The 20,425-nt window shown below is 38.4% G+C and overlaps 2 protein-coding genes and 1 pseudogene across 2 annotated transcripts; all 3 read right to left on the bottom strand.

Annotated features, from left to right (window-relative positions):
• Positions 1 to 10,263: 10,263 nt before the first annotated feature.
• On the bottom strand, positions 10,264 to 11,429 carry LOC149107888 (adenosine receptor A3-like). The gene has a single exon (XM_089295976.1). It carries the CDS (start codon positions 11,427 to 11,429, stop codon positions 10,491 to 10,493), a length of 939 nt encoding a protein of 312 aa, XP_089152102.1. The 3' UTR covers positions 10,264 to 10,490.
• A 2,957-nt stretch (positions 11,430 to 14,386) lies between these two features.
• On the bottom strand, positions 14,387 to 16,661 carry LOC149107887 (uncharacterized; annotated as a pseudogene).
• Positions 16,662 to 18,601: 1,940 nt separating this feature from the next.
• LOC149107886 (adenosine receptor A3-like) lies at positions 18,602 to 19,840 on the bottom strand. Its single transcript, XM_089295969.1, has one exon. It carries the CDS (start codon positions 19,784 to 19,786, stop codon positions 18,767 to 18,769), a length of 1,020 nt encoding a protein of 339 aa, XP_089152095.1. The 5' UTR covers positions 19,787 to 19,840; the 3' UTR covers positions 18,602 to 18,766.
• Between the last annotated feature and the right edge of the window lie 585 nt (positions 19,841 to 20,425).

Below are 20,425 nucleotides of genomic sequence, written 5' to 3'. Positions count from 1 at the left end.
TAGGTCCTCAATACGTACATGTTGGGCTTGATAGTTATTCCAAATGTTATTGATCGCTTGTTAGAATTGTATTATTTCGCTCGCTAATAATGAGCGTAGATTGTAACGCAGCCAGATAAACGTGACAGGAACAAAGAATCAGCAACGGCAGGGTGCTTTTCTGTACATGGCTTCAAATTGCGCCCATGAAGTAAAAGCCTTACTTATTTCCCCATTTCATCATTATAACTTTTTTGCGACAAACGTCATTGTGAAAAGCTTAAAACGCTTAAGATCGGTTGTTTTGTTTTTTCGTTCCAAAAATAAAACAAAATAAAAAAGAGTGGCCGTGTTAGTTTGAAAGACGCGAAAGAAAAATATTTTTCAGAAAAGTTTTGCAATGACTGCCATAAATCGTGACGAAGTTGCGTCATCCATCGCGAAGCTTATGTCATATTCCTCAAATTTGACGAGTCAGTGATCAACACAGAAGCATCTGCTGTTTTTTTTCCCCCTTGCTTTGAAGTAAAGGTTTCAAATGATGGTTGGGATGTTTTGCTTCTTTTTATTTCCTTAAAACAGTGAATGAGTAAGCTTGTTATTCATAGACTCCATAGTGGTTTTACCGAAAAGTTTGTAAAGAACTGACGGTTATCTCAAACGTGTGTAAATAGTTCCCTTCAATAAAACTGTATAATTAATTTCCCAAAACATTAAACAGGAAGTTGATTGTAAAAAAGAATTCGCAGCATCGACCGATCGATCGATAGAGGTTAATTTTAACTGAACTAATTGTAAGGTAATTTAATTGGAACAAAAGTGTGGGTTTTGTAGGGAAAGTGAAAATTAACAACGCTAAAATATTAAAAAAAAGATTACAAAATAAAACTAATTACAACTTTGAGAACGTTTGTTATGTGAAAGCAAGGTGTAAGTACTGTGTCGTGGGATGCCTTCAATTTTCAAACGTGTCGAGGAACAGCTAATACCCAAAGCCGAAGGAGTTAACAATGTTTGAGGGCATCAATTGACATGTAGTCACCTTTTTCCTTAATATACGCCAATCATTAAAGATAAACTTAGAAATGATGGACGAATTCCTCTTAAGAAAAGCTTATATTGTGGCTTATATCTTGTATTTGTACTTTTTAAGGCACAGTTATTAACGGGTCACTGAGCCTGCCTGGCTAAACGTGCTAATATATTTTGTGGAACTCGTCCGTATCTTTGACATTTTTATCGCCTTGTTATTTTGTGCTCACTGCAAATAACAATCTGCTAAGTGGAATTTTTGACCTAAGGCGATTGAAAGAAAAACCGAATTAAGGCGGCAACACGAATGGACATTTCACGTTGTAAAATTTACTAATCATCCTTGTAATAACTAGGAAATTTAGTGAAAAGCTAATTTTAGGTGACAGCAGCTTTGTAAACTGTTTTTGTTATTCTGAATTTGGGTTGCTTACGCTAGTGACCATAAAATTATAAAATTAGTTATTTCAAAGATTAAACAGGCAGCTTATAATTAAAAAGATCGCGAAGCATCGATGGATCGATCGAGGAAATTTATGCTGAGGAAACTTGGAGAATCAAGAAAAGTCTGCTCTACTAGTTACAAAAGAGAAAGCGAAACGATCCTTTATTAAAACAATAGCTTGTGCAGCTTGAAGCTCTGTTGATCACTAATTCCAATTCAGATCTATATGTACAATGCAAAATTATAATGAGGATACTGCAACCATATTGGAGATCCATTGGAAAGTTTACACGAGAATTCTAAACAAAATTTAAAACGCTAAAATGTTAAAAATTTAAAAAATTATCCATAAAAATAGTTTGAGAAGGTTAATTTTGACAGAAAGCAAGGTATAAGTGCTGCATCGTGACGAGGAAACAGCTCATGCGCGAAACCGTGGTCGTTTACGTAACGTCTGACGGCACCAAGTGGCATATTGTCAACTTTTTCCTTGATGTACGCGAGTTATTAAAGGTTAACCAATCAAAAGTCCGCAGCTATTATGCAGTGTTCTTGCTAGACTGAATTTAAATTTCTTCAAATGCCTAGAAACTATTTGCTTTTAAAACTGACTATGCATGGATTTTGACTTTTTATTGTTTATAGAGTTCTTCAGCAATCCATTGACATTAGGGGTACGTCATAAATATAAATGAATATGAATATTGCATCAATATTTACTTTTTATGGCCCATGGAGTTCTTCAGCAATCCACTGACATTAGGAGTCTTCGACATTTTTCTTTTTCAAAAATATATGTATAAAGTGATTTTCATGTGCAGAGCGATTTAAAAGCGAAAACAGCAGATATATCCACCAGACCTACTGTAGCTTTTTAATTTTGCTGCGTTCGTGAATTGCCATCTGTCACAAACTAATCATCGATATTTAGTCTCTGGCGGCGCACGTAATTAAAAATTTTAATTTAAAAAGGAAATGTTTGCCGTTTTAACTTTACAATAGAATAAGGAACAGGATCGTATTTACTCAATGCCTTGTTTGATCTTGAATTTGAAAAAGTATTTACCTTTAAGGAACTATACCTTACAGCTTAATTCTCTATTAACTGGAGTTTATAAGTCAAGGTTATAAGTCTTTCCGACGGGGAAAGTAAACTTAGAGATTTGAAGTTGGTTTTAGCATGCCACTTGGAGTTAGATTGGCAATTGAGTGCACATTGTTAGCGGCCCAGTGTTAATGAAGTGATAAAGATGCGGCATCTGTTTTCGTTGTCCATTTTATGGCCCACAAATTTGAATAATGACCGTCAAATAACCATTGGCGCTCTTTTTGTCTTAAATTTCAGTTTCGGTAAAACAAATGGACTTGGAATGAAAATTCAATGTTACACAGTGCGCTGAACTTGTTCTTGAGCTAGTAATTGTCCTTTTAGCGACCTAGGAACACTCTCTTAGCCTCACTAGCCAAGCGAAAAAAAAAAAAACCCAAAATATATAGAATACGTTTAGGTCGTGTTCTATTGGAATCAACCGTTTCTGGCTGTTGGGTCTTTTCGTGTTCTATTGGGGGAAGACCGTTTTCTGTTGCTCTTTTTTAACCGGCCTCAAACCTGGGGGAAACAGTTTAAAAAGCATGACTGTAGCTCGCATGACGACTATTGCAAGGAGTTACCGCGTTTCAACCGTAAATGGTTAGAAAAGTACATTATTTTCAATCGAAGGACAAAACTTACTTAGAAAGCTGCATGAGATTTTGTAAAAAGTGAAATGGTTTTGGAAGCGGGATGATCAGTACAATCTGAAAGTCCGCACATGACGAGTGTGGACAAAAACGTTAAGTTCTGTTTTCACTTAATTTTTTCTGGGAGTTTCATGCTTCGAATTCAACGGTCATAAATTAGTCACCAAACTTGAACTCAGGCCTCTACAAATGTATATTTAAAGAAAACTCAGTACACTTCTTCAAGGAATACGGTTCCTATTACAGATGTAGAAACGGACACACATCTTTTGATAGTTCGTCCTTATTTATCATAATATATCCACAGGTACTGCCAATTCTCTTTCTTAACTGTATATTTTGATCAACTACAAAATTATGTTCACCTAGGTCTTTGTTAAGGTCATTCCCAGTATTGCTTTGGGCATCCCTACTGCGCATAATTTCACGTCTGATTAGCACGCGCGCATTAGAAAATGGCGGCTTTTTCTTTACGGCTGGACCTCGCCATAGAGGTAAATCGTCATTTTATCGTAAACGAGTAAGGTGACCTATCATTTTTTTCTGTTGTTTTGAATTGAGTAATAAATTTCTCTGTGTGAAATAAATATGGACCGATTCTCAGGGTAGAACAAAAAAACAATCGTCGGAAACGTGAATTTAGCGAGCAATCGTGACGACAATCATGGTGCTATTATAAGGATTTATTGGATGTAAACAAGGTGCTGCTGCTCCTAAACGAACATGGAGACCCCTCATTTTTGTTTCAAAATTTAAGTTCCTATAATATAAACAATCAATAGGCAAAGTTTCACAAAAATCTCAGTGCAGGTTCTATTTCAGTGGAATGACCTATAGGGTTTGTTTTATGAGGATCGTCTTGGCTATTGTGTGACTACACCTCCCTGTTGAAACTTTTTACGAATGACGATGTTACAGCCACATATGATGAATATTAGAATCAGGATGTATAGCGTCCAAAAGTATGTAGAATGTTTGGCTGAAATAAAGAGATTCAAAACTGTGCCGATAGCGGCAAAAACGAGAGCAAGTGTCCAGATCATAAATATAACAAGGCGGTATGCTCGCGTTAACAGTGTTTGGTGTTTAAGTGGCCAATAAGTGGCGTAAAGTCTTTCGGCAGAAATAAAAGCCGCAGAAATTAACGAGGCAGATGTGAAAAATGGATTAGCGATCATGGAAAAAATATACAGAGATATCCATTCGAATCCAGTCGTCCAAAACTGATAAACAGCCCCGACAAAGTAAATGGAAATATATTCAGCCACAATTGCTAACATCAGGTCAGCAAATGCCATATTGGTTACCAGAAAACAAACTTCTCTTTCGAAGTCTCCTGTTTACTGCAACAGGGCGGAACAATGGTGAGCAAGTTTCCCACAATGATAAAGGCAAGCTGGAAAATAAAACCGGTGGGCAATGCCATGCCTTCTGCCTTGTAAGGAACAATTCTTGATGAACCACTCGCGTTCTCTGAGTTAGTGCTAGCTGCTGCTGTGATATTCATTTTATGTTTTAGCTTTGACAGAACGATTGAAACCCCGAAAAACCTTAGCCGATGACTACGTATAGATGTTACGAGTATCGTTGTAGAGCAGGGTTGATTCCAGACAAAACTCAGGATCGCTGGTAACAGCAACAAACTAATTTATTTCCGTAAGGTAACTTCACGAATTTACAGCACTAAGCTTCTTCAAATTTGAATCAATCTCTCTTACAGAAGAAACTCTCGCTCTAATATACATGAGGCTTAAAGTTCTAGAAACTTCTATTAAGAGCTAAATTAAGTAGTTTGACACAGTTTCTAATCTGAGTAATTACATAAGGATCAGAATGTTCTGGAATGTTCTTATACAAATTGGTCACGGCTGAATGACTTCCGGTTCCAGATTGTTCTAGAACTTGACTTAGACAATTTTTCGTAACAATAGATTACACTAGGAAATAGGAGTTTTATAATCCACAATTTATAAGACTAACGACCAAGTGGAATCACAGCCAAATGTGTAGCTTTTTCAACTTTTGAAGACCGATCACCGAGGACTAAATGAATAATGTTCCATTAAGACGCTATGCTTTAGGTCTACCATACTTTCAAAGTCGACGCACTTTGTCAAGACGTAAGTATAGGTATGTTCAACCTTGATAAAACGGTAAATGTGTTTTTCATTTTTGGTCGATAACTGTATTTTAAATGGATCGTGCGATTAATAACTTGACATGCCGGGGGAATGAAACCTTGAGGAGGAATAAATTACGAAAAATAAGGTTTCTAAGTTCATTTGCAGCCGGGGAAATTTAAAGGGTGACCAAGTGGCACATCACGGTCAAATTTGTAGTGTTTTCGCTTTTTCTGGGACAATCATTGTTGACTAATGAATGAGTTGCCAGTAATCGGATACCCGTGTTTGCGCGAAGAACTCTGGGATCGTCAGGGGGCAAACATTGCTAGTCGCTAGAAGGAAATGTATGGCGAAAAGTTGTTTTGAGGTACAAGAAAACGATTTTTGAGATAGATCAACGCTTTTTCGCCGTCGTTTTTATCGCGAATGGATTTGGGCAATGTTGATATGTGGAATATGTAAGTTTTTGTTTGAATAACCGTGAAATATGGCACAAAATCTACCGATAAACTCAATTGCTTGCGTGAGGTTTATTGTGAAATTTACATCGCGTAATGGTCTAAAAATATTACAAAATTAATTAGGTATAAATCGAGAGGAAATAACCCAGTAAGGACTTTTAAGTTGTGTACAGGTTACTTCTGGCTTATTTGAAAGCTCAGTCATACAAATAATACTGGAAATAAGCCCGGTGGCGATCATTGTACAGTCGGGGGTTGATTTAATGACAAATGAGTCCGCGCGACTCATGCTGTGTGGCTACATTGTTGCGCAAAGCCTTTGTTTTGCTTTTACAAGCACGTATTTCAGCGATTTTTCTTTTCTATAGCAGATCAAGGGTGGCTCCTTGAATATATCTCTGAGTATTTGAATTTAAAAGTGCCATTTGTGCGGGATTATGCTTTCCAAAGTTTGGTATTGACGGTTGAGTGAAATTGCCCGACACAAAGGGTAGTGGTTCCTTCTGCAATTTTCGATTTCTGTTTTAGAGCTTCTTTTCTGTCTTTATATTTAACTTCTCGGAGGGTCTTTTCTACCATTTGCTCCGGGTAGCCTCTTGAGATCAAGCGTGTATCGAAATTTTCAATATTTTCTTCAATGTATTTCACAATAAACCTCACGCAAGCAAAAGGGAGTTTATCGGTAAATTTTATCACTTATTTCACGGTTATTCAAACAAAAACTTACATTTTCCATGTATCCACATTGCCAAAATCCATTCGCGATAAAACAACGGCGAAAAAGCGTTGATCTCTCCCCAAAACCGTGTTTTTGGGCGCCGAAACAACTTTTTGCCATACATTTCCTTCTAGCGACTTGCAATGTTTGCCCCTTGACGATCCCAGAGTTCTTTGCGCAAACATGGGTATCCGATTACTGGCAACTCATTCATTCAACAATATGTTCCATTAGTGATGCAAAATGCCTCAGATTATTGGCTTTCAGACAAAAGTTCCGAGAACGCGAAGGGTTCATCAAGAATTGTGTCTTTCAAGGCATAAGGCATTGCATTGTGCTCCTTTGTTAGGTTGGAGTTTGTTTTTATTGTTGCAAGAGAGTTGCACACATTCCGTTGGCTGCAAACAGGCCGATACCTTGAAAGGGAAGTTTGTTTGTTTGTTTGTTTGTTTGTTTGTTTGTTTTTTTTTATCAATATGGCGTGTGTTGACTTCATGCTAAGAGTCTCTACCAATTTACATTTGCTCAGTCGGTGTTAGCTGCAAGTTTTGGACAGGTAGATGAGACCGCCGATGTTTTTTTTCCGATTTTCTAGCTTTATTAAGATCATGAATTTAATATTTCTTTCACATTCACCGCGTTAAATTCTGTGACTTTTTGCCACAGCGTATAACGAGTTATGGATGCACGCGGGAAGTTTGGAGAGCACGAGCTCCAAACTTCCAAAGTGCATCCATAACTCGATATATGCACAGCTAAAAGCATAAAACAATTCTTTTGTAGCATAACGACGACAACTTGAGCGCTAGGGCATGTTTTATTTGTGATTGACTACAAAGTTCTCACAATGCACGGTGAACGAAAAAAAAGAATAATATTGCCTGGTTAAAAACACGCCACAAAAAGCTGAGCAACGGTTGTGCCAGAACGCTTCATCTGGTTTCTAAAATTGTTCATGAATAATTCGCTTCTTCGAACTAGTAAAAATGTAGGAAAACAAATTTACACACTCAATGAACATATAGACAAACAATGTAAAATACATGTACTTATGCAAGCTTTAGTCACGCGTCACCCAAGTGTAATATCAAACAGTTATTTCACTAGCGCGCGTTTTGGATCTGAGTTGGCTTTAACCATCTCATACCTAACAAGCGCGAGTGCTTTGACAATGAACATTAAACGCAACACACAATCAGACATGTGTAATTAATGAAAAACTCGTCGATATGGGGATGGGGCATTTGTTGGGGCCTACGAGAAACCAGACTGAAACCTCTCAAAATTTTGTTGAGTGAAAAACCGCTCAAAAAATCACTCAAAACTGGCAAACCCCCGAACATAGTGATTGAAACTACCTTTCACAAGCTTGAATACAGTTAGCTTGATACAGCAAGAAAGATGCGTACTTTTAATTCTTGGAGGGATCAAGACATTTTCATTTGAAATCATTGCCTTGCTATAACTTTTTGGGTTACTGTTAACCTCTCGCATGCTAGATTTTTTCCCTAAAAAGGCAATTCAATGTTATAAATACCTTAATTGTTTTGAGCATGAGAACTTACATTTCCCTCCACTTCGAGGGTGGAGTAGATGATTCTAATATGCAAATCAAACTTTGTTTTCTAAGTCATGTAGAGAAAATGAGTGTTTGTCTTCTTGGTCCCCAAGTCGATTATTCCCGGATTTCCCCGTTATTAGTCGGTAGCGAACCCTCAAATAAAACGTGTTCGCTTTACCCTTAGCCATTGAGAGAGCGAACAGAAGAGGTTTGACGCCCAATGTAGCTGGCCTTCAGCATTCGCTTGAGACATCTATATAGCAAACCTCATAAACATGTACGGATTTACCGAGGTGAAGTAAAGAGGGCCAGGAACAAAACGAACGCTTTGCTTACCTCCAAAATCCGAGAACCGAATGCTGAAACATTGCATGCTAAATTAAGGACGTTCACCCGAAAATGTTCTACTCGATAGATTTTCTTCAAACTTCTAATACGGACAGATAATGAATTACTTGTTTCAGGAATGAAAAAAAAATGGGGGGGGGGGGGGGGGGTTCACGGACTTCGTTTCAGAGATAAAGCATGTGGAAAAGTAGTCTGATTTTGAAATATTGGTTCGCGTAAATCAGCATGGTCTCCAGGGTTTTTAGCTTTAAATATCAAAGATGAATCAACGAAGAAAAACTATCCTAGTCATATTTTGTATAAGTGAATCCATTGCGTATATAATTTCAAATTTTGCCAACGTTTTCACAAAACTTAACCCTTCAATAGGCATTTGAAACCGCCACAAAGATAAACGAAGAGCTAAAAAGAACGAAATTCGATGGTGCATTTTGCAAAAAATTCAAACTTCTAAACGATAGATTTTCTTCATATTTTTAGGTAATAGTATGATCGTGTCAATTGTAATGCCATGCATCTTATCCAAATGTAACTTTCTTTGTTTGGTGCTTTATTAGCGAATACTTAACTACTGCTTGTACTCTGAATGTGATAATCAACCACAAAATTCCCTTCACCAGATAATCCAAAAAATAATTTAATTCATCTGTTCAATTCACCAGTTTGCTCACAGAGCGCTTTGATATTACTCAGCGCGCACTCGATGCATGACGCGCTTGAGAATTTGCGTGCGTGTTAAGGATGCGCAGAAACAATTAGCAAGAACGTCCTTAAAGTGCCTATGAAGTGAAATTTTCCCCTCTTTTTTTCCCCTAAAATATTGAAGTCTATGTTTCTCTGATTGGTAATGTTCGATTTTGGGCTTCGGAAAAGCGCGCAATAATTTTTTTCCTGCTTCGAAGTTGGGCAATTCAAGTAAGAAATGTGCGACATTCCGCGCGCGGTCAAAATAGGCAAATTAGGACCGTTGAAGTCATAAGGTGTGTAAAACTTTCCAGCCATCACAGCAGCTGAGAGAAACAAGCGAAAGAATGCCGGGAAGTTTTCTGTTATCGGAGGGCCTGTTTTGGTGAACTGTAAAAACACCACTTACACGCAAGGCGTTGTCATACATATGTTTCCGAAGGACGACGTCAAAAGGGCACAAGGTTTCTGATTTTTTCGGAGACATTGGCCCAAATTCTCTTGCTCATGTAATTTTGACCAACCGTAAAACTATTCAGCGAAATAATAAACATGCCATGCCTTGTTGCCTTAAACTGGTTGGAAATTTGTTAAATAGAAGTTTACATGTTACATGGTCCTGAAACAAATTAAACATTTCTTGTAGTTTAGTTGTGGTTAGAGGCGGTGTACAAACGGACTTAAGGTTATTCCTCAGAATTCCATTGCGCCTCCCTACTACGCACGATTTTGCGTCATTAGCGCGTGCACATACACAACATATACAAAATGGTGGCTATTGCTAAACCAAACGATTTTTTTTATTTAGTTTGAATGCAAGGATCACCTTTTTTCTAGACAGTGAATATAGAAAATGAGAGCATAGCTAGCGTTTGGAAAAGATAATATGTGCTCTCAAGAACACTGCGTGTTTGGAACATATTGAAACGCCATCAAATTACTCGTTACAATTGCTGGAGTACATTCATTGATGTTTTTCTCACTTAACTTTCTCCCTTTTTTCCTGCTCTCAAAAAGCGTTAAGTGGATGGTTCAAATGTAAACGTTTCTGAAAGGAGATAGTTTAAGGAATTATGGGGTTTATTGAAGGTCCTCCTGGTCCTAAACGAATACCGGAACCCTCCTTTTTTATTTCAAAATGTAAATACTCTTGAAGTAGGCAGCTCACAGGTGAAGTTTGAAAGAAAATTTATTGCGAGTTCTATTTCAATGAAATTACCTTAAAAGACAAAATATGCGTGTAAACAAATTTATGTAGAATGCTTCCCTGATCACGGAAAACATGTTTCGCTTTGCAATTCAAAAGCGTCTCATCTACAACATCAACTCAGAATTTCTAAACTTTGGCATCCAGAAATTCTTGATTAAACTTCAGCTGCGGGAGACTTTTGTCTGTTCGTCAAGTTCTGAGCTCTGTCCCCGGAGTCTTGTTACTTCTTCTATTAATATTTAGCATGTTTGGCACCGCTGGTTTTCTTAAACAGCACAAAACCAGGGCTTTTCTAAACTCAGGTATTCTTAATGCGTACACAACTGGATTTGCAAACGAATTGGAGTAATTTATAACGTTCACCAGGTCATAAAATTTCCACGGTATTTGGACATTAAAGACATAGATTAAACAGTTGAAAATAACTAAAGGGATCCAGGACAGTAAAGCAAGAATAGACACAAATAGCAAGGTCTTTGTTAAGCGTTTGTTTCGCGAGTCTCTGTTTTGCTGTTGTGAAGCGATATTTCCGCCTCGAAACTTTTTCCAAATGCCGATGTTACTGCCACATATGATGAATATTATAATCAAGACGTATGGCATCCAATAATACATAGACTGACGTTTTAATGAAAACAAGAGGGCGGTGACGACGACAGTCAGTGCCCACACAGTAAAAATAATAATATGGTATGCTCGCATTGACAGTGTTCGGTGCTTAAACGGCCAGTAAATGGCGTAAAATCTCTCACCAGATATGAAAGCTGCAGAAATTAACGACGCCTGCGACAAAAAGGTATCAACGATTGCATAGAAAATTGACAAAGACATCGACCAACCACCTTTCCAAAGTTCAAAACTGTTACCAACGATGTAAATGTACAGCGGTAGGGACACAGTTCCTAACATCAGGTCAGCAAACGCCATATTGATGACTAGAAACAAACTTCTCTTACGAAGGCTCCTGTCTACTGCAAACAGAACAATGGTGAGCAAGTTTCCTACAACAATAAATACAAATATCAAAATAAATGCGGTGCACAATGCGATGCCTTCTGCCTTGGAAGGAACAATTCTTGATGAACCAGTCGCGTTCTCTGAGCTATTTGCAGCTGCTTCTGTTCTCATCATATTTCAGTTTCACTGAACGATTGAAACGTCGATTAAACTTTGCCGATAACAACGTATCGTTACTTGATGAGAAAAATAGGAGTTCTGTAAACCGCAATATATGAGAATGAGGAGCGAGTGACAGATCATCACCAAATTTGTAGCTTTTTGACCGTTTTAAGACCAACCATCGTGGACTTCTCTTTCACATGACATATCTCAGTTGACTTGAAACTGACGCAACCTGTCAAGACATATTTTAAAGAAAAGTTTTAGAATGATTATATTGCCATAATTCGTGACTAAGATGCGTCATCCATCAAGAAGCTTGCATCATGTTCCTCAGATTTGACGGGTTGATCAACGGAAGCATCTGTTGTGTTTTTTTTCTCTTGATTTTGAGGTAAAGGTTTGAAATGATGATTAGTATGTTTTGCTTCAATTTATTTCCTTAAAACAGTGAATGAGTATGCTTGTTGTTCATATACTCCATGGTGGTTTTACGGAAAAGTTTGTAAAGACCTGACGGTTATCTCAAAGGTGTGTAAATAGTTCACTTTAATAAAACTGCACAATTAATTTCCCCAAGCATTAAGCAGGAAGTTGATTGTAAAAAATAGTTTGAGAAGGCTAATTTTGACAGAAAGCAAGGTGTAAGTGCTGTATCGTGACGAGGAAACAGCTCATGCGCAAAACCGTGGGCGTTTACCTAACAACGTTTGACGGCACCGAGTGGCACATTGTCAACTTTTTCCTTGATGTACGCCAATTATTAATGGTTAACCAATCAAAAGTCCACAGCTTTTATGAACTGTTCTTGCTAGACTGAATTTGAATTTCTTCAAATGGTTAGAAACTATTGACTTAAAAAACCCACTATGAATAAATTTTTGCAAAAAAATGCAATGGAAGTCCTCAATCAAAATAGCCCTCATTTCTGAGGACTAAATTATCCTGACTTTCGTGTTCTTTTGCAAGAATTTAAAATTCCTAATGAGTTTGGTACGCAACTTAACGTTAAAGGAATTAGTGCTCGGCTACCGTGAAAAACGGTAGTATATTTGTTTAAATTTACATGGAAACGTCACAGAACTGTATTTTGAGACAGGTTCTTACTTAAATTCTGGGGATATTGTGAATTTTCATCTGCACTTCCGCGGATTTGTAAGTCTCATTCTATTTTAGTTTATTAGCCAATTATTCTTTGAGGTAAAAAGGAAGGCACGATAGCCTAATAAACAGCTGGGTAAGTCATTGATAATTTAATACATGTAGTTGCTTGGTTTGCGTGGATATTGACTTTTTATAGTTTATGGAGTTCTTCAGTAGTCCATTGACATTAGGGGTCTTCGACGTTTTTCTTTTTTAAAAATACATGTATAAAGTGATTTACATGTGTAGAGAGATTTATAGGTGAAATCAGGAGATATATCCACCAGACCTACTGTAGCTTTTTAATTTTACTTTGTTCGAAAATTACCATCTGCGACAAGCTAATCATCGATATTTAGTCTCTGACGGCGCTCGAAATTAAAAATATCAATTTGAAGGGGAGATGTTTGCCTTTCGAACTTTACAAAAGAATAAGGAACAGAATCATATTTACTCAATGTCTCGTTTGATATTGAATTTCTAAGAGGTATTTATCTTCTTGGACAACCATACCTTACAGCTTAAGAGGCTGTCCGTGTAAGAACCGACCACTCGATTTTCGGCCGAAAAGAGAATTGCTTCAAATTTTCTGTGTGAAACAGTTAGTCCATATGATAAACAAAAATAGCAATAATTTGGCTTTTGCTATTTTTCAATATTTCTGGCGACGATTTCCGAGTACGGTCCAAAGCCGTAAAACCGTTCTGTTTCGAGTCAAATTTAGGCGTTGCGCGGAAGGAGCTGAAAAATTACGCTTTTACTCAAATACAATAAAACTTACATATGATTTTATTTCATGTTTTTTCTTTCGATTAACGGTAAAATATTGAAAATCGGGCTGAAGAAAAATTAATTATGATTTTTTGAAAATGCCCCACAGAAGGCCTTCGCAAAATTTTAGCGGGCATGTTGCTGGTTGAAGGAGTGTTTCTCAAAAGTATAACGTGACTTGGAGCCCTGACCAATATCCATGTCTAGTACTAGGGCTAGTGTACCGAGAACTGGAAAAAAAACTTTGGGCACTAAGCTTTTGGAACTACAGGAGTTTGATCAACACAGCTAATTTCAGACGTGAAAGCTTGCCTGACACAATTTCGCACCGATTATTGTTTTTAAGTTCCCCATATAAATTCTTAAGTGTCATTGTCGGAGAAAACCGGGCAGTACCAAAAGATCGAGGTCGACCGTTTACATTCATCTTTTCACAGTATAAAAGCTATCCGAAAAGATTAACAACCACGACATTTTCCGAGGTAGGCGTTCGTTTTTCTTCGAGATATCGCCACATCGCGATTTTGGCCCTCAAGCGGTCTAAAATGATCGAAATTTCGGACAACTTTAGATGAGCCTAAAAGGTACTTCCTACAAATTCCAGAAACTCTTATTTTCATGAGATGATATTTGTTTCCTTATTAGTTGATTGAGAAATATTAGCGGTCTCTCGCATTAATTCTACGGTTTTCACGAGGTGCCAAATATCGCCGCCGAATCGTTAATGAGCGTGACCCAAATTTTACCCATTTTCAGCGAGTCGTTTTTCAAAAGTGCAGCAGTTTATTTCCACAGAAAGACATTTTTGTGATGGTCTTTTGCACTGTTATCAATATACAGTTTAGTTAAAAATTGGTATCTACAGGCAAAAAATAGTTAGCTGGACTGCAGAATAGAGTTTTTAAGCTCTGACATCGTTATTAACCTATGTAAACATTTCAAACTTGCCAAATCCTTACCATTACTTAGGCTAAATTTTCCCGCGAAAATTCTATTTTTTATATTTTGTTAAATCATGGATAACAATCGCAGAAAGTAGGTATAAGGTAATATTCTTCGCTAAAAATTTGGCGGGAAATATTTCTGACTATGATGATTTTTTTTGGACTTTGCGAGACCAATTACTCCGATTTGCCTGTAGATACCAATTTTAACTAAACTGGATATTGATTTCATCGGACAAAGGATTCTATCATACACATCCTTTCCGTACTGTGGCTCGGAAGTCATACTGCGTGACAGTAAGACCAACTCGCTTTCCAGCATCTCTTACGGCCACCAAGAGGAAGTTGTTGTGGTAACAGCCTGCTTCGTCACTCCTAAGACTCCCTCGGATAATCTGGGGGTGATCCTTTTTTCACAACCTCCAGTCTGTTTTCAATAATTGATCGAGCAGACTGCATACTAGTCCTGCTGGCACGAATCAAAGATATGGGCATATGATTTCAGCTCAACCTTCCCATTGCTAGCATTCTTAGTTATTACCGTTGATATGTGCCAGTTAAGGCCTCGTTTTCCATACCAATCGGACTGCTTCTCACGATATCTAATTTGAAGAAATTTCATGGCCCCGTCCATTATTAGGATAGCGGACGTGTCGTCGGCTGATCATGATCTAAGTGCATCTTGTTTTTCCTCTGCCTGGTTTATCGAACGAATAACGTGGGCTTTCCACAGCAAGATATCTGACTTTGCGCGGTCAAAATCATATAGCAGATCCTCTCGTTGTTCTGAACTGTAAGGTGTGCAGGATGACGCTTCGAACTCCAGTCTGACATCCTGCAGTACATTCTTCATCCCTTGGCAGTCATCGCAACTGAATACGTGCTCATGAGAGCAGGGTTTCCGGAAATCGGCTTCGACAGGATCACTGGGCGCAAAATGTCGACAGTGGTCAGCGCAAGTAGAATCATGTGGCTGGCAATGTACGCGGAAGTCAGTCTTGAGATAGCGTTTTGCATGTCTGAGCTTTCTACGAACATCAAGACACCACTGTTTCTCCATTCCTCCTTTCTCAAGAGTTTCAACCAGTGTCTCAAGAGTCTGAAATCCCGCCGCGTCATCAGCTGCGGTATTGTACAAGCCCTGGAGCGACTTACGCTGAGATGCGTCTTGAACATCCAGGATTTTGAACAAAGTTGACCTACTCAGTGGTTCGTGACATTGTTCTTTACAATACTCCAAGTATTGTTCAATCATTGTAGATCTGGTCACTGTCCTCACAACATTAGGCATCTCTATTCGGTCGCCACTTTCGAGGATTAGTATTTTACTACCATAAGAAACGTCTTGATAGAAGTACAGTCTATTTGTAAATTCCACAAAGTAATCGACCTTACTCATGTCAAGACGTACGCGGGGCTTGGTTGTAACTTCAGGGGTTGTACCAGGGCCGCTTAGATTAGCATGAGAGCGTGCTTGCTTTATTTCCCATGTGGATAGTTTTCCGTATGGTTGGTGAATTTTTTGCAGCATGCATGCTCATGGGATATCTATATGCGTAAAGGCTTAGTATCTGTCTCTTTAAATTCTTAGTCTTAGCGTTCTTGTACGCAGTCATAAGTACCACTAGATCACCAGGTGGCGAACCGTCAAACTTTTCTCCTTGTGTAGACTGAGCCATGGAATTGAAGAGCTCGTCGCCAATATGCACCTCCAAGTGCTATTGCACTGCACACTAGCAAACAGTCTTCACTAGCCTTTTGTACAACACTCAACTGTTCTGCTTTGCTCAAGTTGTTCAAGGGGGTTTTCAAATGGGAGATAAGAGGCTCCCGTTTTGTTTCTTGTGCAGTGAGATTTGCAATCGTGTCCATAGCTGCGTTTTAAACACGAACGGTATCTGTAACTAAGGGTGTTGCAGGAGACGCGGCATCTCTTCCCGGAGTCCAGCATGGAGTGGAGGCGATATTCTGAGGAGTTGGAGGCTCACGGAATCGGGGCGAGGTGACGAGGAGGCCTATGGTTTCCATGGCAGCCTGGTTGGCAAGTCTATGAAAATGTAAAAGCAACTACATTTGTCAAGTCAAGTCACGCTATTAACAAAGGTGACGGTAAAAGTGATTTTTCACTCTTTCTTTTTCAAAACGGGTTGCACTCGCTACATACCTTTGATGGGATGTCTTGTCTTCAGGTTCCTTGGGGTACAGCCAGTCTGTTTTTTGAGCAACGTCTTCACTGTGTTGCTTGCTACACGTTGCGCAGATTGCTAGTATTACAAAAATAAATGTTTATAAACTTTCTCATAAGGGTTTGAAAATTACCTAGAATCTGCGGCATGAAGATCACACGATTACATACCACGCCCACCTGCCCCCATCCAAAACGAAAAAACTCGTAAGCCCTGACCAACCAGCCGGAAGTTGTATTACTAAGCAACTTTGTAAAGAAATGAGCAAGTTTCGTTAATATTGTTGTTTTGAATTTGTGTAATATTCATATTCGGAACAAACTATATTTCATTGCGGCAGGGTGTCCGATAATCTCCCAACTAGGCGCCAAAACCACACTCGTGAAATGACTCAGGAAAATGAAGTCTGTATTACCGTTAGGGCATTAAAACGTAAACAATATTCAGTGGTTACAAAATAAAATCTTCAAAGCTAAAACTTACGCGACTTAAAGGGTCTAGCTTCTCCAAAGATGTTTAAAACATCCAAACATGAATCAACGAAGAAAAGCTATCCTAGTAATATTTTGTATAAGTGAATCCGTTGCGTTAATAATTTCAAATTTTGCCAACGTTTTCACAAAACTTAACCCTTCAATGGGCATTTGAAACCGCCACACAGATAAACGAAGAGCTAAAAAGAACGAAATTCGGTGGTGCGTTTTGCAAAAAATTCAAACTTCTAATGGATAGATTTTCTTCATATTGTCAGGTAATAGTATGATCGTGTCAATTGTAATGCCATGCATCTTATCCAAATGTAACTCTGTTTGTTTGATGCTTTATTAGCGAATACTGAACTACCGCTTGCACTCTAAATGTGAAAATGAACCACAAAATTACCTTCACCAGATAATCCAAAAAATAATTTAATTCATCTGTTAAATTCACAAGTTTGCTCACAGAGCACTTTGATATTACTCAGCGCGCACTCGATGCATGACGTGGCTTGTGAATTTGCGTGCGTGGTAAGGATGCGCAGAAACAATTAGCGCGAACGTCCTTAAAGTGCCTGTGAAGTGAAATTTTCCCCACTTTTTTCATCCTAAAATATTGAAGTCTATATTTCTCTGATTGGTAATGCTCGATTATGGGCTTCGGACAAGCGCGCAATAATTATTTTCCTGCATCGACGTTAGGTAATTCGATCAAAAGTGTGCGACATTCCACGCGCGGTCAAAATAGGCAAATTAGGACCCTTGACGTCATAAGGTGTGTAAAACTTTCCAGCCATCACAGCAGCTGAGAGAAACAAGCGAAAGAATGCCGGGAAGTATTGCAAGCGAAAGAATGGGAAGTTTTATGTTGTCGAATGGCCTGTTTTGGTGAACTGTAAAAGGGCACAAGGTTTCTGATTTTTTCGAAGACATTGGCCCAAATTCTCTTCCTCATCTAATTTTAACCAACCCTAAAATTATTCAGTGGAATAATAAACATGCCATGCCTTATTGCCTTAAACTGGTTGGAAATTTGTTAAATAGAAGTTTACATGTTACATGGTCCTGAACCAGGTTAAATATTTCTTGTAGTTTAGTTGTGGTTAGGGGCGGTGCACAAACGGAGTTAAGGTTATTCCTCAGAATTCCATTGCGCCTCCCTACTACGCACGATTTTTGCGTCATTAGCGCGCACCCACGAGCGCGTGCACATACACAACATATACAAAATGGTGGCCATTGCTAAACCAAACGATTTTTTAGTTTGAATGCAGGGATCACTTTTTTTCTAGACCGTGAATATAGACCAATTTCTATTGCAGAGTTTTAAACTCTCACTGAAAATGAGAGCATAGCTAGTGTTTGGAAAAGATAATATGTGCTCTCAAGAACGCTGCGTGCTTGGAACATATTGAAACGCCATCAAATTACTCCTTTCAATTGCTGGAGTACATTTATTGATGTTTTTCTCACTTAACTTTCTCCCTTTTTTTCTGCCCTCAAAAAGCGTTAAGTGGATGGTTCAAATGGAAACGTTTCTGAAAGGAGATAATTTAAGGAATTATGGGGTTTATTGAAGGTCTTCCTGCTCCTAAACGAATACCGGGACCCTCCTTTTTTACTTCAAAATTTAAATGCGCTTGAAATAAGCAGCCAACAGGTAAAGTTTGAAAGAAAATTTATTGCGAGTTCTATTTCAATGGAATTACCTTAAGAGACAAAATATGCGTGTAAACAAATTTATGTAGAATGCTTCCCTGATCACGAAACATATGTTTCGCTTTACAATTCAAGATCGTCTAATCTACAACATCAACTCAGAGTTTCTAAACTTTGGTATCCAGAACTTCTTGATTAAATTTCAGCTGTAGGAGACTGTTGTCTGTTCGTAAAGTTCTGAGTTCTGTCCCCGGAATCTTGCTACTTCTTCTATTAATATTTAGCATGTTTGGCGCCGCTGGTTTTCTTAAACAGCACAAAACCAGGGCTTTTCTAAACTCAGGTATTCTTAATGCGTACACAACTGGATTTGCAAACGAATTGGAGTAATTTATAACGTTCACCAGGTCATAAAATTTCCACGGTATTTGGACATCAAAGACATAGATTAAACAGTTGAAAATAACTAAAGGGATCCAGGACAGTAAAGCAAGAATAGACACAAATAGCAAGGTCTTTGTTAAGCGTTTGTTTCGCGAGTCTCTGTTTTGCTGGTGTGGAGCGATATTTCCACGTCGAAACTTTCTCCAAATGCCGATGTTACAGCCACATATGATGAATGTCATAATCAAGACGTATGGCATCCAAGAATACATAGAACGTTTAAATGAAAACAAGAAATTTGTTGCACTGACGAGGGCGGCGATAAGGAGAGTCAGTGCCCACACAGCAAAAATAATAATACGGTATGTTCGCATCGACAGTGTTCGGTGCTTAAATGGCCTGTAAATGGCATAAAATCTCTCGCCCGATATGAAAGCTGCAGAAATTAACGACAACGTTGAGAAAAAGATATCAACGATCGTGTAGAAAATTGACAAAGACATCGGCAAACCACCTTTCCAAAGTTCAAACCTGCTCCCAACAATGTAAATGTAGAAAGGTAGCGACAGGACTCCTAACATCAGGTCAGCAAACGCCATATTGATGACTAGAAACAAACTTCTCTTACGAAAGCTCCTGTTTACTGCAAACAGAACAATGGTGAGCAAGTTTCCTACAGCAATAAATACAAATATCAAAATAAATGCGGTGCACAATGCGATGCCTTCTGCCATGGAAGGAACAATCATTGATGAAGCAGTCGCGTTCTCTGAGCTATTGCTAGCTGCTTCTGTTCTCATCATATTTTGGTTTCACTGAACAATTGAAATGTCGATTAAACTTTGCCGATAATAACGTATCGTTACTTGATGGGAAAAATAAGAGTTCTGTAAACCGCAATATATGAGAAAGAGGAGCGAGTGACAGATCATGACCAAATTTGTAGTTCTTGGACCGCTTTAAGACCAATCATCGTGGACTAATCTTTCACATGACATGTCTCAGTTGACTTTACACTGACACAACTTGTCAAGACTTTATAGACACCCATGTGCAACTTAGTACGTCTACGAGCGTGTTATGACTGCAATGTTTACCGGCTTCAACACGGACCTAAGGTTGACACTTCGGCCTTTCTGCGAAAAGAAAACGACACAGGGACTTCAAGATAGGTCCTCAATACGTGCATGTTGGGCTTGATAGTTATTCCAAATGTTATTGATCGCTTGTTAGAATTGTATTATTTCGCTCGCTAATAATGAACGTAGATTGTAACGCAGCCAGATAAACGTGACAGGAACAAAGAATCAGCAACGGCAGGGTGCTTTTCTGTACATGACTTCAAATTGCGCCCATGAAATAAAAGCCTTACTTATTTCCCCACTTCATCATTTTAACTTTTTTGCGACAAACGTCATTATGAAAAGCCTAAAACGCTTAAG

This window comes from Orbicella faveolata, unplaced genomic scaffold, assembly GCF_042242905.1.
Source record: "Orbicella faveolata isolate gen_17 unplaced genomic scaffold, um_ofav_v1 contig_26, whole genome shotgun sequence".
In the NCBI taxonomy this organism is placed as follows: domain Eukaryota; kingdom Metazoa; phylum Cnidaria; class Anthozoa; order Scleractinia; family Merulinidae; genus Orbicella; species Orbicella faveolata.
Note: the sequence above shows the minus strand (reverse complement) of the source record. Positions and strands in the feature narration are given on the sequence as shown.